The sequence below is a fragment of the Azolla caroliniana genome, unplaced genomic scaffold (genome assembly GCF_043228905.1).
Source record: "Azolla caroliniana isolate FFs.n. ecotype wild unplaced genomic scaffold, voAzoCaro1.0.p SCAF_20, whole genome shotgun sequence".
Taxonomy (NCBI): domain Eukaryota; kingdom Viridiplantae; phylum Streptophyta; class Polypodiopsida; order Salviniales; family Salviniaceae; genus Azolla; species Azolla caroliniana.
This window is the reverse complement of record NW_028230455.1, coordinates 12,882,933-12,897,238: the sequence shown is the minus strand read 5'-3', so window position 1 is coordinate 12,897,238 and position 14,306 is coordinate 12,882,933. Positions and strand designations below refer to the sequence as shown.

The 14,306-nt window shown below is 41.5% G+C and overlaps 1 protein-coding gene across 1 annotated transcript; it reads left to right on the top strand.

The window, feature by feature from the left end:
• Positions 1–8,635: 8,635 nt before the first annotated feature.
• Positions 8,636–12,375, top strand: LOC147851095 (ADP-ribosylation factor 1). Its single transcript, XM_087335659.1, has 6 exons — positions 8,636–8,974; positions 10,427–10,497; positions 10,707–10,826; positions 11,332–11,450; positions 11,936–12,017; positions 12,153–12,375. The coding sequence occupies exons 1-6, from the start codon at positions 8,827–8,829 to the stop codon at positions 12,156–12,158; spliced, it is 546 nt and encodes a 181-aa protein (XP_087191785.1). The 5' UTR covers positions 8,636–8,826; the 3' UTR covers positions 12,159–12,375.
• The last annotated feature ends 1,931 nt before the right edge of the window (positions 12,376–14,306 follow it).

The following is a 14,306-nucleotide window of genomic DNA, read 5'->3' as shown; positions in this document are numbered from 1 at the left end:
GAACGCGGCCTATCACTCCCGGACGAAGCACATCCAGCGAAGATATCACTGGATCCGGGAAAGGATAGAAGACAAGGAGTTCGTGCTGACGAAGATCCACACGGACGAGAACGGGTCGGATATGCTGACCAAGGTGCTCACACCCGACAAGCTGGAAGCATGCCGGAAGAGGGTCGGATTGGAGAAACATCCCATGCCGAAGTGAAGGGGGAGTTTGTTGGGATTTCGGTCCCTCCGGATGGGATGTCCGGAGATGAATGACGGCAAGCCCGGTTGCGGTTACGGAACCGGATGATGAAGAGTACCCGGCATGAAGCCGGATGAAGAGTACCCGGATACGGATCCGGATGATGAAGACCCCGGTTACGGAGCCGGATGACGAATGTACCCGGAGAGAGATCCGGATGCGGGGGACATATTTGTGAATATGTTTGCCAAGGGCCCTTGAGGCTATATTTGTAAATAGCCCGAAAGTCATATGTGTATAAATATGACTTAGGGCAAACAGTTTGTTGTTGTTGCTCATTTTATGCGAAGAGAGTGCAGCCGAGAGAGAGAGAGAGAGAGAGAGAGAGAGAGAGAGAGAGAGAGAGAGAGAGAGACGAAGAGGTCGTTGCCTCTGTGTACTGCCGCCGCCTGTGGCGAAGACAGTGAGCTCAAGGTTGTTGCCTTGTAGCTTCACCATTGTACATCTCTGTTTATACTGATAGTTGGAGTTTGAGGACTCCCGTGGTTTTTCCCCATTTAGGGTTTTCCACGTAAAACATCCAGTGTACCTTTCTCTCACTATTGTCCTTGTGCACTTTGTATTTCGTGTTTTCTGAAAGTTGATCCTATTCCTCGGTTGTGGCCGAGCACTGTTTTTCAACAAAGAGTTCCCAGTGTAACTGTTGTAGAGAGAGAGAGAGTGATACAAAGCATGTCTCTGTTGTAACTGCCGTCAGGCAAAGATTGAGAGCACGAGGTCGTTGCCTCTGTGCTCCTCCTGTTGTATTCTCCCTACATAGTGATAGTTGGAGCTAGTGGGCTCCCGTGGTTTTTCCCGTTTAGTGTTTTCCACATAAACATCCTGTGTACTTTCTCTTGCTCTATTCTTTGTGTGTATACGTGCATTTCTTACTATTCTCAGCTTTCTATGGTTGATCTTGAGACTCGGTTGTGGCAGAGCAATATTCCGCATATTCTTGTCATTACGCTCTTGGATCTGCCGACTATGACGGCCTTGTCCGACTCGACCTCTATTTCCACGGACAAAATTTCTTCTATCATCCGATTGGGAGTAGAGCATCCGACCCTCTAGTCCGTTGCTCCTTTGTCGAGCGTGATTTTCCTCGACCAGCAATATTGACTAGAGGTCGAAAAAGGTGGGAGGATTCTCTCTTGTGAGGACGGTGGACCTTATTGCACTGAATCGAGGTGTGAAGCATCCGAGGCATATCTGCACCATTTCTTCGTCGTCAATGCCAACATTGATCGACCCGAGGGCATCAGACAGCTCCTTGATCTTCAAGGCGTAGCTGCCGATTGACATGTCTATTTGTTGAATGCCATTAAACTCCTGACGGAGTTGGAGCTTGCGGGCAGCCGTATTGGCCGCGAAGATCCTCTTGAGATTGCCCCACGCTTCTTTCAATGTTTTCGTCTCTCTAATATATCCTAGCATGTGATCATGTACGCATGATGCAAGGCAATACAACACATGGCTTGCGGCTTGCTCCCAAACAGGATACTTGGCGTGTGTTGGGTTGGGTTGTGTTTCGTGAGCTCCTTCAATATAGCTCCAGTATCCTTGTTCGAAAAGGTATTGATGCATTTTGTACTCCCAAGATGCGAAGTTTGTCCTGTCGAGCTTCTCTGTAGGAAGAGCGCTTCCCATATGAGTATTCATGATGATTTCTTCTCTTTTTCTTGAACCGATTTTATTGATCGTCGGTATGTAGAACACCATAGTCGATTAGTCTTGATAAGAAAACCACACGCTCTGATACCATGAAAAGAAAGGAGAGTGATTGTAGGCAGCAGTAGGATTGTGTGTGTGTGTGTGTGTGTGTGTGTGTGTGTATGAGCACGTATGCGAAACTGAGAGAGAGAGTCTTAAGATGAGAAAACTATGTATTACATCCAACGGTAACAAAGTTACAAAGGGTTGGTTTAAATACAAACTAAACTAGGACAAGGGCCCTTTCTACTATTTACAAAACTAGCATGGTATGTCCATGAGCTAGTGTGAAACCTATTTCTATGGGAAGTTGAGTTCGATTCTCAACATGTTGAAACGAACTTGCATGCCTTGCTCCATGATTTGGCCGACCGAGACAAGATTCTTTGTTATTGTGGGCACATGCAAGACATTCTTGATGTAAGTTTGCTCTCCTTCTTTCCCGAATGCGACATTGTTGATGTGCCGAATAGGATGTGTGGTGTCATCTCCCGTCTCTAAGAAGTCGGGTCGATATTGCATTCTTAAGTCACAAAACCACTCTTGGTGTGATGTCATATGATGTAAGGTGTCGGAGTTGATGAACCATGTGTCTTTTGAGTTGGAGGTGCAGAGGTCGTCATAGAGTTCACTCACCTCTATGTCTCATTACGAATAGTCCACCCTAGTCGTCGTATTCAGAGTTGGTGGTGTAGTTTGTGAGTTGTCGTCTTGTCGAAGCCGACTCACTTCTCTTTTTCCGACACTCCTATTCACAGTGGCCGATTTTGCCGCAATAGTTGCAAGTGGGGGGCCTTGTTCGCCGAAGGTTCCTCGATGGCTTTCGTCGTCTTGATGTCGAATGTTTGAGTTCCCTTCGTGAGAGGGGTCGAATTGACCTCTTCTACCACCTCGGCCACCATCCGAATTCAAGAAGAACAATTGTCCTTTTGATGTCTTGCTTTTGGTTTGAACGTGGTTCTCTTCGACCAATATCATTGATTAAAGGTCGAAGAATGAAGGAGGGTTTTGCCTTGCTAGGATAGCCGTCCTTAACGAGTCAAATCATTGTGCGAGGCCGCCCAATCATATTTGAACAATCTCGTCTTTGTCGACGTTTACATTGGTGGAACCAAGCGAATCGCAAATGCTCTTATTCTTGGCAGTGTAGTCCGACACAAACATATCTTTTTGCCGAATGTTGTTCAACTCTTGTTGGAGTTGAAGCTTTCGGACGGTCGTGTTGGCGGCGAAAATTTTCTTTAAGTTTGCCCACGCTTCTTTAGGCGTCTTGGCATCTTGAAAGTGGTTAAGCATGTGGTCGTGGACACATGCTGCCAATCAATACATTACCCCACTCACTCCTTGATCCCACGTTGGGTAGTTGGCGTTTGTGATGTCGGGTTTGGTTTCAAGTGCGTCGTTGATCTAGCTCCAATACCCTTGGTCGAATAAGTATTGGTTCATCTTGTACTCCTAATATGAATAATTGCATTGGTCTAGGTTTTCACTAGGGAGCGAGCTACCCATTTGTGTGTTCATGTTGATTAGTGGCATCTCTTCTTTTCCTTCTTTGGCTTTTCTTACTTCAATCACGTACACGTGCTACGTAGCGGCACTACGGTAACAGATATCCGGAATTTGTTGTCGGCGTTGTCGCGAAGTTTCGCGCACGTGTGTTACTTGGGCGGGACCACAGGGGTCTTGGACTAGGGAGTACTCAAGGGATAGAGAAGGCCCAAGGTTTGCTTTACGACAATACTACTTCCCGACCCCTTCCCGACCCCTTCCCGAGCAAGGTCTCGTTGCCCTTTGTTTTGTGAAGTCGGTGGCTCTCGTTGATCACGACTCGTCGACCTTCCGAGATCACCGCACGAGCCAAGTGACCAAACGGGTACAAGCAAGATGATCACGCAACATGAACGCACAAGGGGACGATAACACAAACACGAATGTCTGTATGTCTTTATGAGGAGGAGAGGTGCATGGGCACGCCCGAACGCTCCCTCGTCACAAGACGTCGAACATACGAGGAAGACACAAACACATGCACAAATGCTTGTACACCTTTATGAGGAGGAGAGGTGCATGGGCAAGCCCGAACGCTCCCTCGTCACAAGACGACCGAACGTACAAGGAAGACACAAACACACGCACAAAGTGCTCGTACGCCTTTAGGAGGAGGAGAGGTGCATGGGCGAGCCCGAAACGCTCCCTCATCACGAGACGACCGAACGTACAAGGAAGACACAACTCACGCACAAAATGCTCGTACGTTTTTATGAGGAGGAGAGGTGCATGGGCACGCCCGAAACGCTCCCTCGTCACAAGACGACCGAACGTACAAGGAAGACACAAACACACACACAAATGCTCGTACGCCTTTATGAGGAGGACAGGTGCATGGGCAAGCCCAAACGGTCCCCTCGTCACAAGACGACCGAACGTACAAGGAAGACACAAACATACACACAAATGCTCATACGCCTTTATGAGGAGGAGAGGTGCATGGGCAAGCCCGAACGGTCCCCTCGTCACAAGACGACCAAACGTACAAAAAAAGACACAAACACACACACACAAATGCTCGTACGCCTTTATGAGGAGGAGAGGTGCATGGGCAAGCCCGAACGGTCCCCTTGTCACAAGACGATCGAACGTACAAAAAAAAGACACAAACACACGCACAAAAATGCTCGTACGTCTTTATGAGGAGGAGACGTGCATGGGCAAGCCTGAACGGTCCCCTCGTCACAAGATGGCCGAACGTACAAGGAAGACACGAATAAAGAAAGAAGGAGAGAAAGAAACACGAATGATATCGACCAAAGAGATAAATATGTGTTCGATTCCAATGCAAGAGGACCCTTTATAAAATAGGGTTTTGTTTACAATGGCAACTTATAGTTAACCACAAGCTCAATCAAAACATAAATATTAAATGCCCTTAGAGACAAACGCAAATCCGAATACAACGAAGATGAACACACGAGCACCACCAAAATGCCAATCCCAACGAACCACGACCACCCGAACGGCGAGCACACGGGCTCGCAACGACAAACGGGGCGGAGCAACATCGAACCAACGAAGCTTGGGCTCACGAGCACTTCGAGTGTCGACGCGAAGAAGACGAGCACGTGGCGATGGGGGGATGAAGGGGTACGAGATGAAGAGAAGTGGTGAATAAGGAGATGAAGAGCTTCGAAGGAAAATTGGCGATAGTCTCCTCCTCCCAAAACGTCCTCCCGAATGAGCCCCCCTCGATCTCCTTTTATAGGAAAAAAAGAAGGGGGGTTCGCCAAATTTGTCTTCAATGAAAAAGGAATAAAATTCCTTAAATCACACTGCACTGTAAGTCCAAATTCAAACCGTGCACCTTTAGTTGGTAGTCAATGTGACTATCTACTAGCCCAATAACTCTCTCTTATATAATATATAATTCTATCTCTATAAATTTATAGCCTGTCTCCTCTCTACCTTTTATCTCTCCTCTCTCTTACTTTTTGCACGAGCTTCTATACCTCCTTTTAACCCCTTCTTTTCCTTTTAATTTTTCATATGCACAATTAATCGCTTTTGTGTGCACACATTTGCACATGCACATTTTTTACCCCCCCTTTCGTCGGTTTTTCCCACCCTCGAGCACGCCACATCACGACAGCATTTTGAACACACAATCACGAAGAGTCGGGTGGGCTTAATGGATGTGCAAAACCACACGCTCTGATACCATGTTAAGAATTAGGTAATTAACTACGGGTTAATTAGTACATAATTATGTGATTAAGCAACCGAAGATTGAGAGTGTGAGAGGAACACTTATGATTTCATCCCCCATCCTATCTCGTTGTTCATAAGTGTTCTTTCTCTCTTCCTCTCACACTCTCATATACTTACACACACATCACATAATCTTCGATTGCTTAATCACATAATTAGGTACTAATTAACCTGTAGTTAATTACCTAATTCTTAACAAGAAGTAATTCGGACTCCATATGACATCATGCTTTCTCAAAGGCACTATATCCTCAATCTTCTTTATAAGTTTGGGATGACACAGTGTAAGCCCGTCACTACCCCTCTTGATCGAAATCTAAAGATAGATGTCGACTCCGGCACTAGAGAGTGTGAGGCGACGCTCTATCGTCAACTAGTCGGAAGTCTCATCTACCTCACAATTACCCAACCTGACCTGAGTTATACGGTCGGCCTCCTTAGCCAATTCATGCAAACTCCACGAGACATCCATCTCGACTATGCTAAGCGAGTGCTAAGGAATGTGAGTGGAACCATGGATTTCGGCATCCTCTACAAATCGGTCACACCGACACAACTCAAAGGGTACACCGATGCCAATTCGGCCGTCTACAAAGCCGACAGACGATCGACCTCAGGGTTCGTCTTCTCCCTCGGTAGCGGAGCCATCTCATGGAACAACAAAAAGCAACCGACAACCACACAATCGAGCACCGAAACCGAATACAGGGGCACGACCGTAGCCACATGTGAAGTCGTTTGGCTCAAGAGAATCTTGAAGGATCTAGGTGTTCCCATCAAGGATCCAATTCTCCTCTACTATGACAATATGAACAACATTCACCTAGCTCGGAACCCAGTTTTCCATGCTTGGACCAAGCACATTGAAGTGCACTATCACTTCATCTGAGAGCGTGTTCTGGCTAGGGATATCGACCTACAACACATCAACACGAACCTATAGACAACCAACATCTTACCACGGCCCTGGGTGTCGACAAGCTGCGATAGTTCACGACGAACCTGGGTCTTTCGATCGTTGACCAACCGAGCTTGAGGGGGAGTAAGGAGAGTAGGAGTCCCGAAGACGGAGTCGACAAAAAGTCGAACCAAAGACTAGTCCGAACCAACCATCCGACGATCGGAAGTTGGTTAAGCCGAAGCCGATTCAACTGAACAACTGAATCGAAGAATCTCGAATACCAAACCAAACCAACTTTTCGGCGTTTGAAAGTTGTGTTTGAAGGGGCGTGTTGAGAATCAAACTCAACTTTCCATGAGTGGGAACACACTCTAGGATACCCAAGTGTGTAAATACCCCACCTCCTTGTATAGTAAGGTGTGGGTCATAGAAGGTAATGTCCTATGACACATATGAATCTTTAAGTAGTTACGACACAACCTCTTTCCCAAGAGGCGGTACTAGTGTGAGAACTTAGAGAGAAGGTGACTACATAAGCACCTTCTCCTTATCTTTGTAACTGTTGGTCATTCTTGTTTCCTAGTAATATAGTTCTCTGTTTTTCTGTAATCTTGAGCTCTCTCTCTCTCTCTTTTATCGTAATTAGCTTACCCTAGTGGTAAGTCGATAACACTTGAAGCACTGTGTCTTGGGTTCGAAACCCAATTTCCTCACCTCTCTATTATATACTTCATATATATCTCTATTTCACTAGAGCTAGATGCCACTATGGAATGTAGGGGTTGAACCCATGACCACCTGGTCTCCATTGGGCAACCTTACCAATTGAGCTACATCCATCTGGTCTCTCTCTCCCTCTCTCCACACACACAGTTCTTCCGTTGCACAGAATCCATCGACAACATGCATCAACTATTCATTGCCCTAAATGCTCGAGGACAATGAAACGTGGCACACTTTCTTTGGTTGTCGCGTAGGCATTTTTCATCCATCATTAGTGCGGCAAGAAAAAAGAAGTCATCTAGCATATGGCTGTGAGAAAAGTGGGGCAAATAATTGATTGTTTGATCTATTGTGATCAAGAGAAAACCACTGGTTGCACCCAAAAGTGGGACAAACATCTTACTGATTGGGAAGTTGATGGTGCATACCAATGTAGTTTGTTTTAGGCAAACATCATCATGGAAGTTGCGTATCTTGAACCATGGCATAACAATCAAATCCCATGACATGGCACGTGTTTGTTCTTCCATATGCATTTCCATTGGAAGAGTCTCACCAGTACACCCACATTGAGAACGACAAATAATACAGGGGGTTACGTAATCTTGCTCGAAACTGATATGGTTAACGTACGCACAATCCATAGAGAAGGAAGAAGGCGATTATTCGTCAAATATCAATCATCGAGAGCCCGTCCTTCCAAATGCCGATGTGTTTCATTGATGAAGTGGATTGAAGTGTCCGAATGAATGACCAAGTGGACTTGCATGGGGATGGACGATTCCTGCTAGCCCGTACGTTTTCGTCCCCATGCGAAAAAAAGAGAGGGGTTTCGTGTCCGATGATTCGGGTGCCACCAACAAGATTGGGGGGACGAATGCATTTTTTCAGTCTCTCTGTCCAACAACAATCAGATTCGAATGAGTCAAGTCCAATGAAGTCCGGTTTGATCGAGTCTCGTCCGATCCAATCGAGTTCGGACCGGACCGATTCGATCCAATTGAGTCCAGTCTGGTCTAGTTTGATCCAATCGAGTCCAACGATCAGATTCGAACGAGTCGGGTCTGATTGAGTTTGGCCTGATCCAGTTGAGTCCAGAACTGGAGTCCAACGATCAGATTCGAATGAGTCAGGTGATCTGATTGAGTTTGGCCCAATCCAATTGAGTCCAGAACATAATAGAACTGGAGACGAGGGGCATGGGGTCCATCCATACTCTATAGAGCTATGGCCTACGTCTCTATGCTATGTATGGCTCCCACCATTATGTACATACATTTAACCCTTCCCTTACCTTCTCCTCCCTCTCCTTCCTCTCCTTCCTTCCTCTCCTTCCTTTAGAAGAGAGATCCATTGCTTCATACCTCCCTCCAATCTGTTGTGATTCAGATCTGAATCTGAATCCCTTCATCACAACCATCGCCATCTTCATCTGAAGCAGGAGGAGGAGGAAAGAAGAAGAAGGAGAAGAAGGAGAAGAAGAAGAAGCCGCCAAGTCGCCATGGGTCTCACCTTCACCAAGCTCTTCCAGCGCTTGTTTGCGAAGAAGGAGATGAGGATCCTGATGGTAGGACTCGATGCCGCTGGCAAGACCACTATCCTCTACAAGCTCAAGCTCGGAGAGATCGTTACCACCATCCCTACCATCGGTAATCAAGAAACCATCCGTCCCCATCCTTGATCTTCTTCTTCTTCTTCTTCTTCTTCTTTCGTTTCTGTCTGTTTATCCATCTATTTTATTCGTTTCTTCGTTTCTGCATTGAACGCTGTATGTATGGCCTTGTTCCTGGCTTCTTTCCTCTTCCTCCCGTAATCTCCTTCGTTTTTCGATCTTTTCGTGTTTTTCTCTTGCATCAACCTTTGATCTACAAATCATCTAATTCTTGTCATTTATCTGCATTTTCTTCCTGTAATTCCAAACTCCATCAATTTGCACTTGTTTTGATGGAGACTCTCTTCATCGATCCAATATATCTTTTCAAAATTCACGGGCTTTGCTCTGCTTGAAATGTTTGCGTTATGAAAAACATCAGTTTGGCAAAATCCACGGATCTGCATTGTGTTTAGCTCAAAATAATGTTTATTAATCTAATACCAAACCATCATATCTAAATTGAAGCTATATTGATCTGCACTGTTTAGATCTAGTATATATAAATATTGTAATTTGAGAAGCCATTAGCTCTGGAAAATATTTCATTAGATGTGAAATGTATCCAGTGATCTATGTTAAAAAACCATTAGTTTTTGCAAAAACGTATCCATTCGTCTTAGTTATGACAGAAATTAAAAAACTCCAAGGATCTGCATTGGCTGGTCTTTAAACATATTCATTGTTCTAAGTTAAGTCCATGGAGAAACTCCATGGATCTCCGCATCTTGATTTGTTTATCTCTAACTATTTCGTTGATTCATGCTAGAATCCGTTAGTCTCGCGAAATCCATGGATCTCCATATGCTTGAAATTGATGTCATTTCAATGATGTCTAGTAGAATCGTCTCAATGATCTTGCTAACTCCATGGATCTGCATGTCTTAATATGAATTTTTTGGTCATACATCTATCGTGACAGCTCATTTATTCTGCAAACCCAAATTACCTGCAAGTGTGGATCCGAAAGTTTTCCAGTAGTCTAAATAACTTCATGTATTTGAATTTGTGAATCGCTTAAATCTATTTATTGATCTAAGATATTTCAATTCGTTTAACGAAACCCGTGGATATTGTCTATCCCAAAACAATCCGCTTTTTGGATCAAGTAAAGCAATTAGTTTTACCATCTCCATTGATCTGCGTTTTTATCATTTCATTGAGTCCAAGCTGGAAAGCTATTAGTTTTGCAAAAAATCTGTGTGTCTGCGTTTCTTTATGCCCTATATGTTGTCATAGATCAAATCGTGAAATGCACTTGTTTTGCAAACTCCACGGGTCTATGTTTGTATAACTAAAATATATTCATCCATCAATTATGCAAATTCCGCCGACTGTCTTTCTTTTATCTATTACCTTTTCATTGACTTAGGTTTTCAGTTTTTGTCTGCCACTTGCAATCAAACTGCAGTAAAACCTCATGCATTTTCCTGCTTTTCAAATCGTGTAGGTTTCAATGTCGAAACTGTTGAATACAAGAATATCAGTTTTACAGTTTGGGATGTTGGAGGCCAAGATAAGGTAAATAATTCTCTTTTTTTTAGTTCAGAATTGAAGACCTACCATTGGTATCATAGATTCTTTCCTACTTCAAATCTTTTGGGTCCTGGACAGTTTGTTTTGAGCCAGAATTGATGATCTAGAAGTTAGAAATGTTAATCATTTCTCTTACATAATTCTCGATATACATGTAACCTATACAATTTTTTTGCCTTGGCATTGATGAGCAGATCCGACCTTTGTGGAGGCATTATTTCCAGAACACCCAAGGTCTCATTTTTGTTGTAGACAGTAATGACAGGGATCGTGTTGTAGAAGCTCGGGATGAGCTTCATAGGATGCTAAATGAGGTTAGTTTTCTAGAATTTAGAGTATTCCACATTCTTGATACTATTACTTGATCTTTATGTCATATGCTAATTTTGATTTTATGTTTCTTGTATATAATTAGGTTAGATTGATAGAAAATTTATTTATCTATTATATAGTGTTACTCCATTGTTAAAAACAATTGATGTTTTCATCATAGCTATGTCAATCTATCGCTAAATTATTGTCATTCACTCTGAATTGTCAATAAACTATTGCTGTTTCTGTTATAGGTTTAAAACATTGATGTTGCTCTCGTAATTATGTAAAATAAATAGTTATATGTTTCTCTACTGTTGTTGTTGGTGCATATCAATAACTAAATAATTGTCATCCGCCATAAATTGCTAAATAATTACTGCTGTTGTAGATTTGAAACACTTGGTCTTTTGATTATAATTAGATTTGATGGTTAACAACAGTTGCTGTTTGTATAATATTGAGTCACATTTTTATTGTATATCTGTTAATATGGATTGTTTTTAGGATGAGCTGCGGGATGCTGTTCTACTTGTATTTGCGAACAAACAGGATCTTCCAAATGCAATGAATGCGGCTGAAATTACAGATAAGCTCGGCTTGCACTCTCTCCGCCAGCGCCACTGGTAGGTTTATGAATTGGTAGTTTGTGTTTTGTGTTTACAAAAAAGTTTCATGTATATATTGTGTATTTTAATATTTACATTTTCCTGCCTTAAAATGACTTTATAACAAAGCTATGCAAGATTCCTATCTCTTATCTGGGAATCTTTTCCTTTGAAAAATTTCCTTACTGACAATGATTAAATTTTCTTAAAAAGGAGATTGCAATGTAACATGGAAGTGAAAATATTTAAGGTTGAAAATTTGAAGGATACAACAATGGATCGGTAAAATTTCAAAATTTTAGGCCGATGTTCCAATTTAAAAAGTATTATTCCATCACTAACAATAGACCTCATAACAAGAGTATGCGAGATTACTGAAGGTTCTGCCAATGCAGTATTAACATATGGAGCCATAAGAAGACTATGCTAGATTGTTGAATTTTAGACAATATCTATTTCTGAAACTACACAAAAGTTTGTTTTGGTTTTGATCCTTAAATCAGGTACATTCAGAGCACTTGTGCCACATCTGGGGAAGGTCTTTATGAAGGTTTGGACTGGCTCTCGAGCAACATTGCAAGCAAGGTGAGAAGCTATAAGATTTCAGTCAATGTTTTGTTTTGATCTTGATTATTGTGGCATAATCGTATCTTAACTTTCTCTTCTTCTTCTTCTTCTTCTCCTTCCATAAACACTTTAATTTTCTTTGCATTTTAACAGGCCTAAGGTGCAGTGATTCAACAGCATATAGCAAATATTATGATATAAAGATTTTGAGCTCCTTGCAGTTGCACCTTTCTATGATGATCTAACAAGCCACGAGTGGCCTTTTTCTCTTTTGTGTGTTAGTTATTAAAACCTTCAGTTATATGTGTCCTATTTTTTCGAAAAAACATTTCTGTTTTTGAATGGAAATTCCAGATATTCTTTGGTTTTGCTTTCATTCATTATTAACAATTAATTGTCCGAGTAAACCCTACAGTGCAAGAGAAACAATAACCCTTGATACCGGCATGTGAAAATGTCCTATTTCATGCAGTATCACGTTTCCAATCAATGATTATGTTTGAGTTCATTGTGTGCTATGATGAAGTTTTGAGGAAAGTTGTCTGTATACAGACACTTCTTTTTTCGAAACATTGTCAATGAACTTGGCCTTTTGAAAACCATTACCCTAGCTTTCTTTGTAAATCTGAAATTACAACTTGGAAGGAACCTAAATGTGATATGTGAAGAAACTAACCCATTGATAAATTTTTAGAGAGCAGAAAGTTGTTATGATCTTGGAGAGGATTTATTTTGAAGAATGCGTTTTCAGGGGCATGTTATTCTCTCAAATAGATGCTACCTCCCATGAATGAAGTGAATGTAAATGTGGGGATTTGTGAGTTGAACCAAGTAAAATTTTTTAAGCCCCTTGCATAAAATAAGGTGATAGACATACTTTAATTACATTGTGTAATATAGAAATTTCTATATTATCAAATTTCTGAGTTATTCTCTCAAATAGATGCTACCTCCCATGAATGAATTGAATGTAAATGTGGGGATTTGTGAGTTGAACCAAATAAATTTTTTTAAGCCCCTTGCATGAAATAAGTTGATATACATACTTTAATTACATTGTGTTATATAGAAATTTCTATATTATCAAATTTTTTATGCAGATCATAGTGATGCATTGTCGTGCTATAACTTGCAATATTCATCTCCATTATGTTTAATATTTGCTTATGAGCTAACGTGGTAACTTCTATGACTTTTTTGTTCACAATAGAAAGTTTGTTGATCATAATGAGCATCAATATAGTCAATATTTCATTTCTATGGTTCCATGTGTTCAAACAAATACACTTGTGCCAAGTAACTTCTCCTCGATTGTTGGAACTACATGCAATCCTTTCTAGTTTCAATGGCATTACTCTTTCTTTGTGACCTGTTGAAAAGAATGCTAATTCAATAACAAAACAATGATTAGGGTCCTGAAGATGAAGACATTAACAACAAAGGTCCTCAAGCACAACATATATACACATGAAAAACATATCACTTACATCTAGAATTTTTAATTTATCGATTGATCAAGTTTCCTTGTTTAATTTAGAAATAACAAGGACTTACAAGGAGGAAAATAGCACAGGGATGCCCTTTAGACATGAATGATGCTTTGGCTCGACACTTGAATGGGAGGTGTTAAATTTCTTAATCGACAATCAAGCCCAAAAGAGCAATCTCAAGGCCTTTTGCTTGTTTTAGATTGTTTTCTTTGGTGCTTTTTGGATATTCTTTGTCCACCATGAATATGAATGATATAGTAATAAAATAACCTTCACACACACACAAACATGTATGTATGTATAAGCAATTAAAGCTTAAATGAGAGACCCCAAATAACAAACCGCAAGTTCTTCATTTCACACACACACACACACACACATGTATTTACTTATATATATGTATGTATTTACGTATAAGTAATAAAAACTTAGATGAGACTAGTATGAACCAGACGTACCGTACGTGAATTCGCATTCGCAAAGGGTTCAATCATTCGAGTATGGTAAACACCCTCAAAGAATGATAAATACCATACTTTTGGATTAACTATTTATTATGAGGTAAATAAGCCTAGAAAATGGAAAAAAGCAAAAAAAAACTTTTTAAAATGGGAAAAAAACAAAAAAAAAACACAAGAATGTTTGAATAACATTCGCATTCGTTTTCCAACATAAGAAAACGAATGTTATGCTAAATGAACACAAAATTTACGTACTATGTCATGAGAGTACCCAATAACAAAATCCAAGTTCTACATTTCTTCTTCTTCTTCTTCTTCTTGAACAATGGTGATACTAGTACTGCCCATATTGGGCC

Excerpts from the sequence above, each read along its gene's own strand:
- LOC147851095 (XM_087335659.1), top strand. The coding sequence starts at position 8,827 with ATGGGTCTCACCTTCACCAAGCTCTTCCAGCGCTTGTTTGCGAAGAAG. Across the intron at positions 8,975-10,426 it reads TACCACCATCCCTACCATCG|GTTTCAATGTCGAAACTGTT; the intron begins GTAATCAAGAAA and ends CAAATCGTGTAG. Across the intron at positions 11,451-11,935 it reads TCTCTCCGCCAGCGCCACTG|GTACATTCAGAGCACTTGTG; the intron begins GTAGGTTTATGA and ends TCCTTAAATCAG.